Raw genomic sequence first — 19,129 nt, 5'->3', positions numbered from 1 at the left:
AGCGATAATTTGATACGGTATACTATATAAACATGCTTCTGCTTCCTTCTTCTTCTTTTACTTTATTCGTGCAGAGTAATAATTTCTACACACTCAATTGTGTGGAAGTGTATAAAGGCGTAAAAACCATTGGGAATAAATAGCACGTTTGAGGGTGCAATTTCTTTTTACTTTGATACAACAAATGATTGCTTGCAATTAGTTACATTTGCGATGTTAGATATTGTATAAAGATAGTTTATGTAATTATTCGTGTTATTTTCAGGGTTGCATAGGGCTATTATTGTTATTTTCATGTTTAATTGTTTTTGTTTTTAGTGGTGTAAATACCGTGCTTCTTTCGTACTCTGATTTAGTTTCCTTTGCACACCTCATTTCTTTATCTCGCATGCTCTTTTGCTGTATCTGCCTTGTACGTCCGCCTGGAACTCCGTCAGATTGCCTATACAGCTCTTAGTACATGTAGCCAGCCATAAGTGTCTGGCAAACACAATGCTTTGAACTCAATTGAATATCAACCTCTGAATGACGTGTACAAATCCACTCATTACTAAGGCCTCTACCGTTTTGAAAAGCATGAATTCGTCGGGCATGAGTTTCTGTACTCTGAGTAAGCTACTTCGCATATCGTATTTTTATGACGTTCCTAGATAGTTTATTTACTTGTACATACTGCAACCCCATAGTTCGTTATGGCAGCGCTATAACAAAAATTTATAATAAATTACGGACATCACTACATGCAGTCGTTGCAATCAAACGCAATCTATTCATTCGCCGCTAGAAGTGAATGCTCTGTGCACCCGCTGCCTTTAATTGGTGATCAACGGGAGCTTTTTAAGCAGAGCTCATAAACTAATCAGAAGTAAGACGAACACTGAAGCTTGTGGCCCTCTTAAGTGCTTGTGCGTTTGTAGCTTACACTTTGTCATCGCCTTTCGCAACGAGACAAAACAATCCGCTTGACGAGCTGCACGGATTCAAAATACAAATACATTTTCTTTAGCTTAAGATTCGTAGTGATACATTCGTAAGGAACAAATCGCTATCCTTCGTAAGAAATATTCTGATTTTAAGGCGATTTTGCCTCCACGGAGGCCAAAATCGTAGTCAGCGACTCCAAAGCCGCCGTCAAGAATTATGCCAAAGAAAGAGCCTCGCCGGAAGCGCTAAGAATTTTAACCAACTTTCGCGAAGATCGAGATGTTCACATTATCGACACCCGCACACTCCTCCCTTCCCGAGAACGAAATAGCGCACAACCTCGCTCGAGAAATGACAGACCGAGCAGGTGACACGCAAATACTGGGAACGGAGAGAGACCTGATTACCAGCTTTAACAAGATCACCAAACACTATACTTTAGCAAGGACCCATTTCCCCCCGGCACACTCCTCGTTAAATAGGCGGAAAGTGACGCCATGGCGCCTCTTACACACAGATACATGTGCGAACCCGGTGGCCTATAACGGTGGCATACCACCGCTACTGCCCGGACCTTTACGCTGATATTTGTAGATTCTGTCAAGAAAGGACGGACCTACGACATTTGGTTTGGGCTTGTCCTCGAACACCCACACAGAATAAAACACATAAGACCATAAAGCAGTGGGAGACCGCATTGCTCAGCTGTGCACCGGAAGACCAACTTAAGACAATCCAGCAGGCCGAAGATGCCGCCAGGACCCAAGGGCTCGCGGCCGTCATCTGGGCAGGGAAGACTAGGTCTCACAAATCTGCTGTACTGAAATTGGCGCTGTTTTACTATGAAGAAATAAACTATTTCAGTACAGCAGATTTGTGCGACCTAGTCTTCTCTACCTAGATAACGGCATAAGATGACGGTACCTAGATGACATACGAGAACGACGCGTACACAGGGCACACTAACGGAAGCTGGGAACATATGTTTATTCCTGTTCAGCCCTATATATGCACCCATCTTCTGTTTATTCATGTTCAGCCAGTACTTATTCTGCGCATACAGGGAATAAACATTCAGTTGTTAGTGCGCCCTGTGTACGTGTTGTTCTTCGTCTGGTCCCTCGTGTTCTCTGGCGCTGTTTTACTAGGAATATGAACAAACTAGCCCAAAGGACGTCTTGACCATTGTATCTCCTTAAGGAGATATTGTGTTCTAATCCGAAAACGAAGTTTGCCGTAAACTGTATGAATGGTTTACACCATTCAACTTTTTTTTTTCTCTTATTCGCTTGCTCTTTCTTATGCAGTACCTGGAGAGGAGGTTCAACTCTGTGCTCATTCGGAAGCTTACGTCCGTCATGACTACTATCCAAATGGTAATTTGTATTTGACATAGTTATTTGTACAAAATTAAGCACTTCTTTTTCTACATTTCAGTGTTTCTACATGGGAGTAGTACTCTACGCTCCGTCACTTGCACTTGGGTCAGGTGAGTGAACTCCCTTTGATTGGTATTTCTCATTGGCAACATTCGCATTGACAGCACTAGCATCACATATCTCCCACGTCAAAAGCACTGTGAAGCAGACTACAACAAGTAACCCCTTAGTGAGGTAGATAAACGTCTTTTGATTTATTTATTTATTTATTTATTTATTTATTTATTTATTTATTTATTTATTTATTTATTTATTTATTTTATTGATTGATTGATTGATTGATTGATTGATTGATTGATTGATTGATTGATTGATTGATTGATTGATTGATTGATTGATTGATTGATTGATTGATTGATTGATTGATTGATTGATTGATTGATTGATTGATTGATTGATTGATTTTCTATGTATGTTTGCCCATAAGTGGAGTTACGTAGACTTCTAGAGAGAGACTGCGCGGTTGGGAAGGAACGCAGGTATTCAAATGATATGCCATTCCTTTTCTCCCTAACCCTCCCCCCCTCAAGCAAGGAGGCGGTTGCTTCTTGATGAGCAGGGAGCGAGTGCCGTGGGAGCAGTTGGATGGTGACCGGATGATCGAGACGTCTTAATATGTTTTCATTCTGTGCGCCTGGCATTTGTCGCGAAAAACGTACGCACTCTCAATGGCTCAACTGCATTGTAACGAACCTTTCCAGAATACTCCGCCGACGAACGGGATACAAAAGTCGCTGGAATGAGCGTGACTGTCCTGGCATGAAGTGTACTTCTTCATACAGTGCTTTACATTTTAGCAACCGAACTTGAACTTTCAGTCGCTTTGCTTGTCATAAGTCAGACTTTGGGCGATATCTGTTGTATCACAAAAAACTATACGTTTTTGTTGATCCTGGGGTGAATGAGAGATTGTGCTTGATGTGGACGCTGTAATGTTTACCTTAAACCTCATCCACGCAGTGACAGGCCTTCCTGTGTGGCTCTCCATTGTGCTGAACGGAGGCGTTTGCGCCTTTTACACGGCAATTGTGAGTATTGACACATTGCAGTGAGTTATCTCTCTTCAGGTGTCCTATAATAGTTTTTAATGCGAAGTCGTAAGAACAATTATTATTGCGTGAATTGGTACAGTGAATACGAGAGAGAGAAATGTATTTACAGAAAGGCAGAGAGGTCGGCCTGAGCTATAACTTGCTCTGGCCTGCTACTCTACACTGGGGAAGGGGGACGGGGAGGGAAAGGGTTGATGAATGATGATGGTATAAGGAAGAGATGTGTATATACCAATTCAGTATTGCGGACTCTCTAAAGCCGTGCGTCCAGCCCAGTGGCTTGGAGAAAACTATAGTACAGTGAATACAACTAATATATAAATAAATGTGAAAGTAGGAACAAACGAAGGGCTACCGTAAACGTTCACTCCGATGACCTACACACTCGACCTAAACTTCTTATGTCGTATTTCTGTGAAATTAACTCTAAGACTGCATCGCAGGAACAGAGAAATATCGCCACCTCGTGGTGGGCAAAAGCTTTTTAATATGCCAACTCAAATCGATGTCAGCTTCGGTCGACTTCCAAACCTGTGCATGTGCCACCAACACTATGGATCAAAGAAGCGATAGCTCACTCAAACCTGCCTTCTGCTTCTTTGCAAGCGAGGGCAAAATTTACGAGGTCTTGTAATAAGTGCACGTGTACTAATAAGTAGGCACGCAGGAGCCCAAATAATGTTAAGTTTATTTTGACTTTTTCAACCCAGCTGTAACTAATTTTGCAGAGTATCGACACCTACTATACCCTTGGCGCAGAAGTGTATTTTAGACTCGTAAAGCGGAATTAACTTTCACTCGATTACGGTATCGAATAACTTCCTTACACTTTTACCAACACAGGGCTTGTCTGGCTCCCTCCCCGCTGTGCCCGTTTTGCGGAGAAGACGAGACAAATTATAATTCTTTTTCTCTTATTCTGTCCTCAATCCACAATTTCAAGGGAAAACGTTTTGATGAAACATTTAGACAAATCGGACTGAATTTTCAATTGTTAAAATCCTTTCTCTATGAACATCCTCTTTTGGGCAATGTCACAAAGATGCTTGCTCAACCATTGAGAGTTTGCAATTGTTTCAAAGAAATCTTTCGTTTGAATTCCTAATTCGTCATGTTATTTTCTACTCCTTTGATGCTTCCCCAATTATTTAGTCTGCTAATTGCCTTCTTCTAATTTCATCCGGGCCAATCACCCATAGTGCGTAAGAGCAATAAACAGAGGGCAAACAAACAATTTAGGACCGACGGTTGACTAAGTGCTTACGATACCACCAGTTGACTGCAAGAGGACGTGATAGAAAGACCGAGAATAGTGCGACATGAGGCCTCGCGCCTTTCCCTCGCTAATAATTCTATACTAACCTCACGGGCCCGTGGTAACACGTTTGTAAATAGCGGCAAGAAACGCTCAGGGGAAGCATTTACCGCCCCAGCCAGCTTTGCTAACTACGCCTGTATGACTGACACATTAACCAACCAGCCAAGCAACATGAAAGAAGTAAAGATGTTCAATCACAATCATCAACATCATGATCATCGCTACAGCACTGGCTTAGTCCTATACGACAAAACTTCCTTGAGCACCTTTCACATTTTAAAGTTCGCGTTATAAAACTACAGTCCCAGCTGTCGCGGATGCCTGTTTCGAGTCGGTAGATTAGGAATGTAGTTAAGGATATGACAAGGGCATTCCGATTTCGCAGGGTGGCATCAAAGCCGTCGTTTGGACCGACGTGATACAGATGGCGTTGATGCTTTCTGGGTTCTTCATCGTCACCATCCAGGTAAGGACACTTCCGTCGAAACAGTCGCACCATAAAAAAACGTATCGAGCTTGCAACTTGTTTCGCTGATGCAGAAAAACAGGCATTCCGTGCACAAAACGTTACTTGAGGCGAAAGCCTTAAATGCCTCGTCATACGGCGACCCTGAAAACGGGGCGTGCGGTACAGAAAGTCACGTGAGCTCGCCTCGCGCACACACGGGTTCGCGCCACTGCTCGCCCGTTCGTCCGCGTCGTCGTCTTCCACAGCTGGCTCCGATGCCGCTCATAATTCCAATAAAAGGCAAAGGTAATTGAGATAGCGTTAACGCAGGCACCCGAACCCACGACCTACGGTGGGAGTCGAACCCTCGAGCTTATATGGGAGTAGAACCCACGACCTTTGGTGTTAAGTCCAAGTTAATTAAGGCACAGTTAATTAATATAGAGTTAGTTAAGGCACTCGAATTCATGATCTTTGGTAGGAGTGGCACTCTCGACCTTTGGTGTTCATAAGGGCGAAGTTAATTAAGGCGCAGCTAATTAAAATAACGTCAATTAAGGCACTCGAACCCATGATCTATGGTGGGCAGAAAAATATAAGTAACAACGCCTTCGAATGAGAATGTCAAGTGATTTAATGAATGTCTCTTGAGCGCGCAGGCTTCCGCCTTCACCCTCTTTGGCGTATGCTAATGAGACTTTCGATTTTTTCCAAGAATTTGTTGAGAGTCCTCCGGGCGAAAAACTTCAACGGGGAACAATCGTGTTATATGGCATTAGGCGCGACGAATGTTTGTTATAACTAGACTCCAGACTGTTGGATATCGAACGAAAAACGGCCGATAACATGCCCCGATAAAGAAATATTTACTAACAAGGCAGAAACTAAACATCAAGAAGGATAATTTATTAGCAACTTTCTACCTTTATAAAAATTTAATTTAGTTTTAGATATGATGCGAGCTGTTGTTCCGGCTGCCTTGCACTTCAGAAATTAAGATATTTTTTAATGAGCCACGTTTGTTTTGTGCATTGCTTCAGCTATGTCGCATCAAAAATTTGTGGCTTTAAAGCGCAGGCATACTTTAAAGAATAGGCACAGTTGGGGAGAGACAGAATTTGAGTGTGTGAAGGGGGTGCGGAAGGGGGGGTGTGTTTAGAGAGCGCGTACGTGAGATTATCAGCTCTCGCATATGGCAAATAGACCAAAAATCAGTTTGAAGAAACTTGAATTGAAGAATTGAAGAAACAAGAGTAATCGACTTCCACAGAACTGCTACATTTACTTCATTTCCTGTCCTCCGATCTTGCGCGAGAGATCCCTTCAATACCGCTAAATCACTTTTATTCAAATAAAAACACATTTAATCACCTTACCATGGTGCCAGTCGCATATTTTCACATAGTAGTGATAGGAAGGGAATAATAATACTGCTAACTAAGAAGAAACGTCACAACTACGGGAAATCAAGCGTGAAGAGACCGAGCAGAAGCCAACTGCGTTCGTGAAAACCTCTTACGGTCAGTGAGCTTCCAGCATTGATGTTCACTTAATTTAATTTCTCTCAGCAGAGGGGAACGCGTCAGTTAGCGAACGAAAAAAAATTCCGAAATACTGCAGGTTCCAACGAAACGGTTCGAGCCGACGAGTCAAGCACAGGTAGATGGGGAAAAAAAACAACAAATACGCAGATCCAACGCACATTTCAGGTTCTCTGTAAATTGAAGTTTACTGAAGCGGTTAATTAGCTGCTATAAAACTGTTCATCGTCTGCAATGTGTTTTGCAGCAGAGTAGTTACGTGTGTTCCAAGCGACCGCAGCTCACACAGCCTCAGAGATCGGCCCACTTTTCATCACGTCATCTACGTAATCAGCCCAGCTCATACTGTTGCACTGTTTCCAGACCGGCCCACCTTACTCGACAGGACGACCTACTAAACACGCCGACATCTGTTCGAAAAAGCTTATGTTTGCTGTGGTGAGGATATTCATGGACCCTTTGTGATTTCATTGCGTAATTACGAAGAGAACAGAACCGGCCACCGGCACATTCGTAGGGGTATAGTACAAATAACGCAACACAAAGGCCGATTTGATACATACGAGTGACGTCCTGTGTGTAAGCGATCTGGCTATGCAGCAGCCGCAGCACCAGCAGCATCAATCGCCAAAGACCGGGAAGGTTCGCTAGCAAGCTTCGCTTTAGTAAATGCTAATTGAGTATTGCAGCGAAGCTGCTCATGGCTAGGGTTCCGTGAAATTTTCAGGTGTGCGAGCATAAAAGCTATCATCATCAGCAATGGCTCATACCTTCACCCCCCCTAAGCAAGCCAAAACAAAATGCAATGGCTCATAGCCCCGTAAGGCAGATGCTACAAGCCGTCAGTGAAGCGAACAGTGCTTACATTCCTTCTAATCACACATGCAACATAAAGAACAGCATGTGGAAAGCTGTGATCATGAATGGCTCACACCCCCGTAAGCAAGCAAGAAATGCAATGGCTCATAGCCCCGTAAGGTTCAAGTCGTTTGTGAACAGCACATGGACTCACTAGCAGGAGGCGTTGCCATATACGCAAAGGACACAATGTATGTACAACCATGCACCCTTGACTCGCAAGAGGACAGTGCCACCGACTGTGGGAATGTCTGTGCCGTACAAGCGAAAGATGGAATTGTGACATTCACTTTGCATATGTCTCCAGGCACACCCAAGTGTGATATCGAGAAGTTCATGACCACGCAATTCACAGGGGTAGTGTCACCACGGCCCACCCATGCAATCATCATTGGAGACTTCAATGTGGACATTTCAAAAGCAGACAAGAAATGGTTCACTCAGTTAGTGCTAGAAAAGTTTGGTTTGAAGAGCCGCACCAATCCAAGTCGCTCATCTACCCAACGGTCTTGTATACATTTAACTTTGACCAAGATTCTGTCTAAGGTTGTAACCGAAACAATTATTGTATATCACAGTAATCTCAAAGCTATCGCCACTGCTATTACCAAATGATCAAAATAAATACCTTTACCCTTGTCTAACCCTGTGTCATGTGCTACAGCTTCGTTGGTCGTCCACATACACAGAGTGGAATGACTTTAATTTTATAAATATGTGCGTTTGACATTTGATGACACGAGGCAAAGCGTTCTTGGCGGCTGCATTCTGCAGATATTCGCAGCTCATGTATAATTCATGCATATCCGCCGCGACTCATGTGTAAAAGCCGACGCACATGACCCGCTGATGAGATTTTCGACGATCGCCGACTGTGTTCGCCGATATCGTTGTGCTTTGAATGTCACTTGCTTCTAAGGGCACAAGTTCGCCCATTAAGTTATTTTCGTCATTCAAAGTTTTGCTATTGTGTTGTTCTTGACCGTCACTACAACGTGACAATATGTACACTGTATCTTTACCTATGTCGATCGTACATGCAAGGTAGATGCAATACTATTCAATCGACAACGTTGCACACACCAGCTCTTATGTTCTTGAGTAAATTATTCCTCTGAATTTTAAGGAATTGCAGCATACATTTAATTCACAGCGCGCGCGTTTTATCATATCTTCTCAGGCTATTAAAAAGTACATAACGATATTAGCACTTACAATCTGAAAGTGAGGTAATTTCACTGGCGCCGCTCCTTACGGGCAGCGCAGTGGCGTCTATGCGGTGTCATTACACGCCCTACACGGCGTTTTAAAGCATTTAAGGGCGCCTGGAATTGTGGCGCGAACGCGTATGTCGCATCCGCGTGTAGCTGCACCCACATATATTTATCAGCATTGCCATTTGTTGGGCGTGTTGGTAAGCTGAAAGCATATTTAGCGCTAGCAAACAAGGACGAAAGGGAGACGACACCACAATGCGCTAACTTCAACAACTTTATTTTCAGGAGATACACCTATATAACCTATGCACAGTGGCGCCACCTTATCCAATATATATCACACCGTATATATTTGTCACAACGTACGAGGATTTGAAGCGCAGCGATTAATCTAGCTATCCCCGACAGTGCTCCATCTTCCGGGCGAAACTGCCAATTTTTCGGCATCGTGACTGCTGACTTTTTGCAGCGTTACTAAAATATGTATATAATGTCACCTGCCATCACACATAAGTTGAACGGTATTTTATGGATCTTTTAGCGCGCAGCCCTTAGGCGCCCGTGTCGGCGTCGGCGTAACCGAGCGAACGAGCACAGCGAAAGATGAAAGCAAACGCGGATCGCAGCGGGGGGATGAAAGGCACGAGGAGGAAAGCTGAGAGGAGGGTGCAGCGCAACCAGGAGGTGGAAAGCAGAGGAGGGTGTGCGAAAAGGGGCGAGAAGGAAAGCGGAGTGCCGGCACGAGCAGGCATGCGGCCAGCACGGAAACAAAGCGCGGGCGTGGGCGTCGGAACCACTGCGCATGCTCTACCGCGCCTGCGCCGCCGCCGCTAGAAAATGCGCTCCGTGCCAGCCATGCGTTCCCGTGTTCACACTGTCTTTCTGGACAACGAGTGACGCAACCGCCGGAAACGCTTCGTCTGCCGGTGCTGGTAAACAAGCTGCCCCAGTAGAGGCTCAGCACCGCCGCCGAGAGCACCTTGTCCTTAAGAATAAAATTATTTGCCATCATATATCACGAATTCAAAACACCTAAACTATCCTGTCTTCTTTTGCCACCACTCTCCACCTGCTAGTTGGTGCTGAGCCGTACTCCCTCTAGGTCTGCAGAAGACGGTGCTAACCTTTCCCTTTTTCATAAAGAATGACCTTCTCTCTCTCTCTCTCTCTCTCTCTCTCTCTCTCTCTCTCTAAGCAGCTGGGCGTGAGGTTTGTATTAGGGACTATCATAATTGTCGGTGAAACTTTTTGGCAATTTAACAAAAAAATTGCGCCATATTCTCGCCAGGTACGAACGCCGAAATATATAATGCCTTCGCATAAAAATCTGCCTCGTCGAATGCATGCTTATGATGGAAATAAGTATAATCAACCACATTTTACATCTCTTCGGTGGAGGCGTAATGACAACTCTTTTGTAACGAGCCTTGCCTGAAGCCCAGGTGGTCAAAAATGTATCTAACAGCTTCAACTACAACACCTCTCATAGACTGCGTAACCTTCAGATGTGGCCAGTCAATTAGTTTGGTTGTGTATGTCAAGGTTACAGCACTACGGGAGACGCCGCTGTGTGAACGCTATGATTCGTGATATGTGAACTTTGTTGCTATGTGGAGCGTCTTGAATGAATTTAGCTATTCATGATCACTTGACGTGTAAAGCCGCATTCGCATTCTACCCGCCCTGAAATCGCGCTGCCCCGTGCTGGAATCGAGTCACGTGCTCAAGGGCAAAACACGCTAGGCGATCAGGTGTGGTTGAGCATACCAGACAAAGTAGACTCGTCGCTAACATTCCGTTGCTAACGGAACAAGAAGGCTGAAACGTTGTTGTTTTTTTTTTCTTCTCCAGGGCTTGATAATGACTGGTGGACCTTCTGCAGTTTTTGAAGCTGTCGACAAACGTGGACTACTGGAGTTTTTTGAGTAGGTATAAGTATACCACGACTAACATAAGAACATTATATCTAACAAACATATTTGCATTGGCCATAATTCTGCAGTGCGTCACAACGTCACAACGATTTCAGCCGTATTAGTAAATTGCCCTTCAGCAATGCCAAAAAAAATAAAGCTTCTTACAGTCAGAAGCTTCATAAGCCAGAAAAGACGCAAAAGCCGAATACCAGTGGTGACGCCGCCTTGATATCAAGAACTTTTGCTGATCCACAGAGGGCCAAACATCAAAAAGCGTTTCAAAAGTACGTCGAAAATAAGAAATGCAGAGTTTCGAAAGAGAATTTCATCAGCGTAACTGATACCGTGTTTTGAGTGTTTCATCAGCGTAACTGATACCGTGTTTTGAGTGCTTAGGGCGGTGGATTCACAGCGAGCGTATGCTAACAGACTCTTCCGCCCTGCTTCCCGATGGCAAGCATGAGCTTCGACTTTCAGAAGACCTTCACCTTCTGGAACGTGGTCATCGGCTGCTCTGTCGTCTGGAGCATGGGATTCTGCACCAACCAGAGCATGATACAGCGCTTCTGCGCTCTCGGCTCCATTCGCAAGGCACGCACGTGAGTCTGCTCTCGGAAAACGGGCGTGTTCGATGAGCCGATTTCGTCAGAGTACAATGCCATGGGTTGTTATCCCTGCCCTGCAGGTCACCGCGGAGATAACCTCGATCTGGAAAGTAGATTGTGTACCTTTGGGATGGTAGTTACTTCGATTGAGCTGGAGCGTATACGATTAAAAAATATTTATCTCATTTAGCGATTGTCAACGACTACGAAGGCAGCCCCAATATGCGAACGACAGATGCCACAATTCGTGCGCTTGAGGTGCCATGCACTGTATTAGCAGCTAAGCCTTAGTTCCTACGTGTAATCATACCCTGCCCATTTTTTGGTCGGTGTCGTAAAGCAATCATTTGAATAACCAGTTTATTAGTATCCTAATGTACGCTCAATATTTTTTGTTTATTTAACTGTAAGCATATGACGATATTTATCAAAGCTACCGCACTTGATCAAAAAGTTCGCAGTTCTGAGCATCACAATTTGGTAATCACAATGGTAATCACAATGGTGGCACTAACACTTTTGAGAAGAATCTACAGTCATTGTAATGCATGGTTCTACAAACATCGGAAGTGGTCGTTTCGCGACAACTCTGCAAACCACTCCACCGCTTGACAAATGTGTTTTATCATTAGGGCTCGCCTGTAAAGGCGGCACGAAAATTTCAGTACAAAGTGACTCTAGCAGAGGTTGAGTCGCTTCGCGACAATGTTATTGTCTCTTAACCTTTTTAGCCAGCGATGCGCGTGTTCCGATGCACCTTTCATATCGCAGGCTCGCACTCGCAGGGCGCTGTACATCAACATGCTGGGCGTAGCAGTAGCGATGACGCTAGCTGTGTTCTGTGGCTTGGTGCTTTTCACGCTCTATGAACAGTGCGACCCCGTCAAGGCGTCCGTTATCAACAAGTATGACGAGGCAAGTGAAAAAAAAAGGAGGGTAAACGCTTTGCATCATCTCTTTCAAGGCTGCTTACGACTTCTAAAAGCCCGGAGGAATTATTCCGCATGCAGTTCAATAATTCCATGTATGTTCGACAGATATTGTGGCGGCAATATTGCGGAGCTCATACGTAATCCTTACAACTTTTGTGAAAACTGTACAGATAACATATGAGAAGCGTGTGGGAATTATTGGACTGGATTCGGAAAGGTTCCAGTAAGCTGTAGAATGTGTAACTGATCATTATGTTAGTCTTTTCTTAGGTATTCGTGGTGTTGGCATGTCGAAGTGGAGCTACGCAGACAGTCTTCCAAATAACTCATGCAGTGGCTCGCTAAAGACGAACGAGTGTTATGATGACCATCCTCATCAAGCGAAGAAATTTGATAGCAATGATAATACCAAATGTACAGAACACTGATGCACTTTCTTTTGACTGGCTGTAGGAGCGTTATCCAAGAACACAACGAATGCATTTTGTAGCGACAGATCTGCTGTCACCTCTGAAGTTAAGTCACCACAATTCCCGTTGTAGCAAATAAATTATCTGCAGTGCACACCTTAGCCTATCACCACGGCTAAATTGCTCTTTTAGTAGTGTTAGCAAGCTCTCCCATAAATCCGGTACTTTTTGTTAAAATTGACGTTACCAACCACACCAACAAAGACTAAATAGCTTATCCAAATACTTATTCTGGTTGCAGTTGATGCCGTACTTTGTAATGGACACATTGGATTACCTGCCCGGCATAGCTGGGCTCTTCGTCACAGCTGTCTACAGCGGATCACTCAGGTACGACGGGAGCACTGCTATATTGTTACTTATAAAGATCAAAAGCGAAATTACTCAATACGCACCTGGTGCGCTGGAGAAGCAGCGACGGCGAGAATGGTGCAAACACTAATAATACTAATAACGAGTTCTTAACGTTAGCAAGCATTTTAGCGAGCTAGCAAATCATCAAGTAAAGCAAGGTGACTTCGCATCAGTAATCCGACATCGGCGCCTTGTTTGGCGTGGGAACTGGTATTGTTTCAGTGCTATTGATACCAAATCAAAGTAGGAAAGGTTATGTCAGCCTGTGTCAGTTGTCTTTGAGCAATCCCAATTCGTGACATCGGATTTTCTCAGCATCAGGCTTGTGTTGTTTTTATTACAGCACGATGTCGTCTGGCTACAATGCGTTGGCTGCCACCACATGGGAGGATTTCTTAAAACCGAAGCTGAAGCTGTCACCGAGAGGCGCCATGTGGGCAACGAAGGCAATCGGTATGCGTGGACAGATTGCCACTAACTTCCTGCTGTGCTACAATCGAACGTCCTTATAACACAGAATCAATACATAAGCGAAATAATTGTGTGTACTATATCAGCCATTCCTTTCCGCACGTCGGATAAGAGCGTATTTTAGAACAGGAACGGTTGAAACACGATGCAAGGGAGAATCGGGCGATTCGAAGTCAGTTCCCTTTCTGGACAGCCCGAGCTCGTGCAAAGGCACACAGTACTGCAAAAAAAGAAAAGGAAACAGTATCAGCCCCACTTCCAACACCTACTGAGTTTCCATTCGCTTGGAACTGCAAGCTACAGCTGTGAGCCGAAGCAACCTTGTTCCCTACAACTTTCTACTATTGCTCAAAGAATTTTAGCACATGCCCATTATGATGGCACCTTTAGATATGAAAAATAGACTTTTATTTCTTGCCCTTCTGTACTTTCTGCTTCACTCGAGCACTTCATGTGACTACAGTCGCTTTCATTCACCTTGGTTCCCGTTCGTGAGTGTATCATACAGGGATCCTACATACAATCGTCTCACACATCATAGAGCGCACCAAAACGGGTGATCGTGAGGCTTTGCTCGGTGTTCATGAAGCACTTCGCTAGCGTGGTGGTGGAGAAATTGGTTGGAGTGTCTGTTTTGCGAGTGTGCCAAGCTTTCTTTGTTCATTCTTCGGGCGTATAATTAAAATTATTACCTGGAGCCGACTACAGCCCTTGTGAAAGTCATCACTGAAAAAAATTCAGCTAACAAAGGTCACATGAAAGACGGGAAGTACAAGCGCTTATGATCGCCGCCTTTCCTGTGTCCCGGGTTCGTGTCGCTTTCTTTGCTCTTTAGGCAATGTTGAACTACGCCGAGTGAACTCTGTTCACGTTAAATAATTATTGCTTATCTTCATTCATATTATATTGATATACAAGCACGTGTTTTGCCTATCGCTGGCCCCGCAGCGTGTAACTTCCACATAGCTCAAGTATGCCCAGCATTAATAGTCCTGCGGTGTAGCACTGTCAGACGGGGACTGGCAAATATTGTTTTGCACCTGGCGCGTCTTGCACGAACTTTTAATAACGAAAATAATAACTAATTTAAGAACGCGTTCTTAAATGTGCCATAGATAACGCCTAGACCGCACAAGAACGCGTTCTTAAATTTGTTATTTTCGTTATGAAATGTTCGCGCAAGCCGCCCCTGTTGTTCTTTCTACCATTAATAGTGACCAGAACATATATTTTTCTTTTCATTTCAGCCGCCGGTTACGGTCTCCTCACGGTGGTCATTGCATTCCTCGCCGGCAGCCTGCCTTCCATCCTATCGGTGAGACCGCCTTTAGACGCCGCTTTACACCTACCGTGTATTGACGCTATTTACACGCAACTGAGCTCTTATTTAGCGCTGAAAAATGTTCAAGCGCAAGCGTTCAAGCGTTCTTTGTTGCTCTTATTGAACGTTCTTCGGTATGCCCGAAGAGCAACGCCAAAGCTATAGAGCTGCGCTCATCAAGCTTCTTTTGTAATCGCCGGAATTAAGCCTACGACAGCTTCAACTCGACGCGCCGATAACCAATGATTGATTCAGCATTACACTAAGAAAGAGCTGGCGTCGACTCGAAGATCTTTCTCGGCTTCCCCGAGTGCACGGCATAGGTGCCTCTCGTCTAAAGCAGACGATGCGATTCGGCAACGCTGCTCCGCCAATCATAAGGAGTCGCTTGAGAAATGCACCATCACACCTACCTTCGAGTCGACGCTGATAGCGCGTGGTTATCAGAAAGAATCAAATACACAGAAGCTGCACTGGCCTTTACCGCGCATATCCAAACATAGTCTACCTTGTGAAACTGCTTCTCTGCCTTACCGGGGTACTGCAACTAAGGAAACCCCACAGAAAAAGCTATAAAAGAATAGAATTCCTACCTAGGCTTCAGGCCCCTGTAGCAAAGGTAGCGTGAAAGCGTAGCGTTAGATCTCGACGCCCTTTCCAACGGTTACGGGAGAGTGCTAGTTCGAGACATGTTTTGGAGCTTGCGCGCTATTATACGTGAAGGCGCCCCTGCCCTCTGAAAAACTCCATCCATCGATTCGATTATGCCGCACAGGATCTCCTACATAACAAACGGTCAGGATGCCTTCAGCCGTAACGCACGTAAGCACGGAGCTCCTAGTTTCAATAGGTGGATACACAAGGAGTGTGCGATTTTTTTTAAGTACAGTTTTCGACGCTGTTGGCGTCTTTCCAAGATAAGATAACCTCACGGAGGGAGAGCCCAGGCTTTCTGTTATGTACGAAGTGCTGTTCCACGCCACACCACGAAGGGCCTCACTGGGTGACCTGGCCGCTAAACAAAAGCAACACGTGTTTGGTAATCAGGTCAGCGCCTCGGCATGTTCGTTTCTTCGTTGCACAGCTAAAACGAGGTTGTTTTGATAAAACAAAGCTAGTGCACTCGATTCCATGGGTTCACGAGGACTTTTATCTAGGAAATACTGATCATTTGGTAGCTCAAGTTCAGGACGGAGTTGTCCTGAGCGGCTTTGGAGAGCTTGTGCAAACGCTGCCTTCACGCGTGTCCGGCGACAGCTGTGTATGAAACATACGTTCTTTCAACAATGGCTTCAACGACTCCATGTGCGCATGCAGTACTTGTTCATTTTTCTGCTCTGATGCCTTTTTGTGTCGTACTACTCGCGCGTGCCTGCTGTGTTGAATCACTCACTAGCTACTATGCGCTTTTGTTTAATTATATTGCTTTTTGCATTGTAACTTAATTTATTATTCATGAGTGAATGAGTTAACATTATTTCTCGCCCCAGCGAGGGGAGACTGGGACTAAAGGCACGAAAGGTCTTACAGATGTCTCAGCTCTATGTGTACGCTTACAAGAGCAGTGTTAATCAATACAAATGAATACATATAAAACGCACATACATATCACACAAGAGAACAGAATTTCATTGACAAGAATGATTACGACATTTGTTCATTGGAATAGGTAAGCCACGTAAAACATTAGCACAAATGCTATCTATATGAACTTTTTGTTAGGTCATACATGCATAAACATACAAATATAAAAGAAACAAAACATCAATAATTAGTGAAAGCAAATGTGATCGGCCAGTAATAATGCACTAAGCTCTCTTATGAAGGAGCTTTCTGAAGCGGTAAAATTTAAGTTCTTGTTCAATATTTCTGTCTATTGATATATGAATCCTGAAGTACATGTTGCTGGGATAGTCGGTTCATTGCTTAGTAGACCATAAGTACGATCGTTTATGCGCAAACAAGGAAGGGTGGAAGGGAACAAGGAAGATTAAAAAGGGAATATTAGAGGTAATTAGCCTTATTAAGCTAATTATTCAATTGAACATTTTGATTTCTCGTAGAAGTAATGGCCGCCACATCGAGTAATTTAAATCAAGGATTAGAAATGCGCTATCTGCCATAGGCGATCTTTGAAAAATTTCGTGCTGCTAAAAAAAGAATACCCTATCTTCTGTCTGCAAGAAGAAGGGAGTAGCGCTGTAATAATGGAGCTGTTTCAAGGTCTACAAAACAGCCATGGTAACTACAGCATACACGAAGGATTCGCTTCTGTAAAACATAACTTGTTGTAGTTTGTTTTTGAAGTTGTTTCGCAAACCAAGAGCCCGCAAACCCCATTCACAATAACTTTATAATCCCTGCTTCTTGGCTAATACCCTGCAATTTTAAGTGTGATTGCTTGGAAACATGGGCAACTTCTAGCAATTTGAGCGATGAAGCTGATCATGTGACCCACTGCGCTGTAGCTTGTTCGGAATAGAATTGTCACGATGGCATTCATCAGTGCAATCGCAAGGCGTTACTGGTTCAGCATGCTTTATTTTAAACAATCAAATCTGCCATGAAATAAGAGAGAGAGAGAGAGAGAGAGGCTATATATGCAGAGGCAGAGAGAATTAACCAGAGCTATTTCTGGTTGGCTACCGGTTGGCTACCCTACACGGGGAAAGGGACAAGTGGAAATAAAGTGAAAGCGAAAGGACCACAAATAAAGTAGACCACGTGCACAATCCAGCGGTAGCAATTTAGTTGCAGCAGCGTTCTCATTCTATTATGTATGTCCGTGAACCTCAGGAACCTCAGCAACGCAGATATAGCCTTCAGCGCAGATTTCTTTTGGGAGTACTAGCCTAGAACATTTTGTTCTGATAGTGTACGATTGTACACCCTATCGAGAACTGCTCAGATCACTTCTCAACACTAAAGCGCGGGCAGACCCAAAGGATGTGTGTGAATGTCTCCTCACAGCTGCATGTGTCGCATGTAGAGCTGTAGACCATTCCACTTGAGAAAGGCATATGAGTTAGTGAATGCGACATCAGTTGGCGAATGCAGGACAGCTATATCAAAGGCTATGAGACAGCGAAAACTGCGTTTAGCCCACCACCGCAGCGATATCAGAGCAGATAAAAATTCTAGACGTTATGTCACCTGCATCGTAAAAGTTGTTATTGTGTTTGTATATATTGACCTGCGTGATTGTGTCAAGAGACGGACTCATCCCGAGTGATTACATTTTGATACCTAGGCCACTTTTGTCACAACTGGATCCTTCGGAGGCGCCTCTGGGGCCACATTCTTCGTCGGTCTGCTAGTTCCATGGTGCGGAAGCCGGGTGAGTAATTTGGGCATGCACGTCATTTCTGGTGCGCTCAGTATCCTTGTGCACAACAACGTGTTACTTCCAATAGAACTTGGAGTCAGTTGTTGCTCAATGAAACTAAAGTGAAGTCAAAATAGATACCCAGCAGAGCTCTTTTGCAACATAGCGCCTCGTACTCAGCACTAACCCGCCGCAGTGACTCAGAGGTTATGGCATTCAGCTGCTGTATACGAGGTCGCGGGTCCGATTCCCCGCCGTATAGAGGCCGCATTTGGATGGAAGTGAAATATGAAAACGCTCATGTACTTATGTTTACACAAAAATTAGAGAACACCAGTAGTTCAGAAGTAATGGAATTAATTCGGGATCCTACATTACGCCTTCTGTCATAGCCCAACAGTTGCATTTGGGGCGTTAAATACTTTCAAACGCTGCGCAGCACCTTGCTACACGCATTTCTGTTGTGCACTTGCATTCCCTGGACGACATTCTTTGGCGAATCCTCCTACTTGAAAGTGTCAGCGCCACGCCCACTCCATATTATTTTTCCTATATTTTCGCCTAGGAATTGCCCGACAGTGAAACGATCGAACTGCCTAGCTGGCAGCATAGGTTCACCTGAACACTTTGGTTGCTAGGAAGAGGAATACAATTCCATCATGCCGTGGCTTCAAAAACCATTTGGTGATGCAGGTTCGAAGTATCTTTCATGACGGGTGAGAACGAGCTGAAAATATGCAGCATTAATTTTACCGAAATAGCTGGTTAAAGGTTCGACCACAGTAACTACGCGCCATAAAGTTGTCGGCACAACGGGGCAAAGTACAATGCAGGAAGAAAAAAATGGCCGAAAGGAAACTTCGCTGACCCGTACCAGTGCAGATGGAACCCCCAGCAGTGCACCTAGATGTAGCTGAGAGCCGAATGCGCCAACTACT

The 19,129-nt window shown here is 44.4% G+C and overlaps 1 protein-coding gene across 2 annotated transcripts in view; it reads left to right on the top strand.

The window, feature by feature from the left end:
- The window catches only part of LOC135895809 (sodium-coupled monocarboxylate transporter 1-like), a 58,524-nt gene that overhangs the window by 31,389 nt on the left and 8,006 nt on the right, over positions 1 to 19,129 (top strand). For both annotated transcript variants that reach the window (XM_065423992.1, XM_065423993.1), the window contains 11 exons: positions 2,232 to 2,300; positions 2,362 to 2,413; positions 3,324 to 3,391; positions 5,119 to 5,199; positions 10,649 to 10,722; positions 11,172 to 11,312; positions 12,104 to 12,233; positions 12,962 to 13,050; positions 13,418 to 13,527; positions 14,793 to 14,860; positions 18,117 to 18,203. In XM_065423992.1, coding sequence (XP_065280064.1) covers positions 2,232 to 2,300; positions 2,362 to 2,413; positions 3,324 to 3,391; positions 5,119 to 5,199; positions 10,649 to 10,722; positions 11,172 to 11,312; positions 12,104 to 12,233; positions 12,962 to 13,050; positions 13,418 to 13,527; positions 14,793 to 14,860; positions 18,117 to 18,203 — 969 coding nt within the window. The remainder of the gene's footprint in view (positions 1 to 2,231; positions 2,301 to 2,361; positions 2,414 to 3,323; positions 3,392 to 5,118; positions 5,200 to 10,648; positions 10,723 to 11,171; positions 11,313 to 12,103; positions 12,234 to 12,961; positions 13,051 to 13,417; positions 13,528 to 14,792; positions 14,861 to 18,116; positions 18,204 to 19,129) is intronic.

This window comes from Dermacentor albipictus, chromosome 4, assembly GCF_038994185.2.
Source record: "Dermacentor albipictus isolate Rhodes 1998 colony chromosome 4, USDA_Dalb.pri_finalv2, whole genome shotgun sequence".
NCBI classification, from domain to species: domain Eukaryota; kingdom Metazoa; phylum Arthropoda; class Arachnida; order Ixodida; family Ixodidae; genus Dermacentor; species Dermacentor albipictus.
The sequence above is the reverse complement of the archived record's forward strand: the minus strand, read 5'-3'. Positions and strand labels throughout refer to the sequence as shown.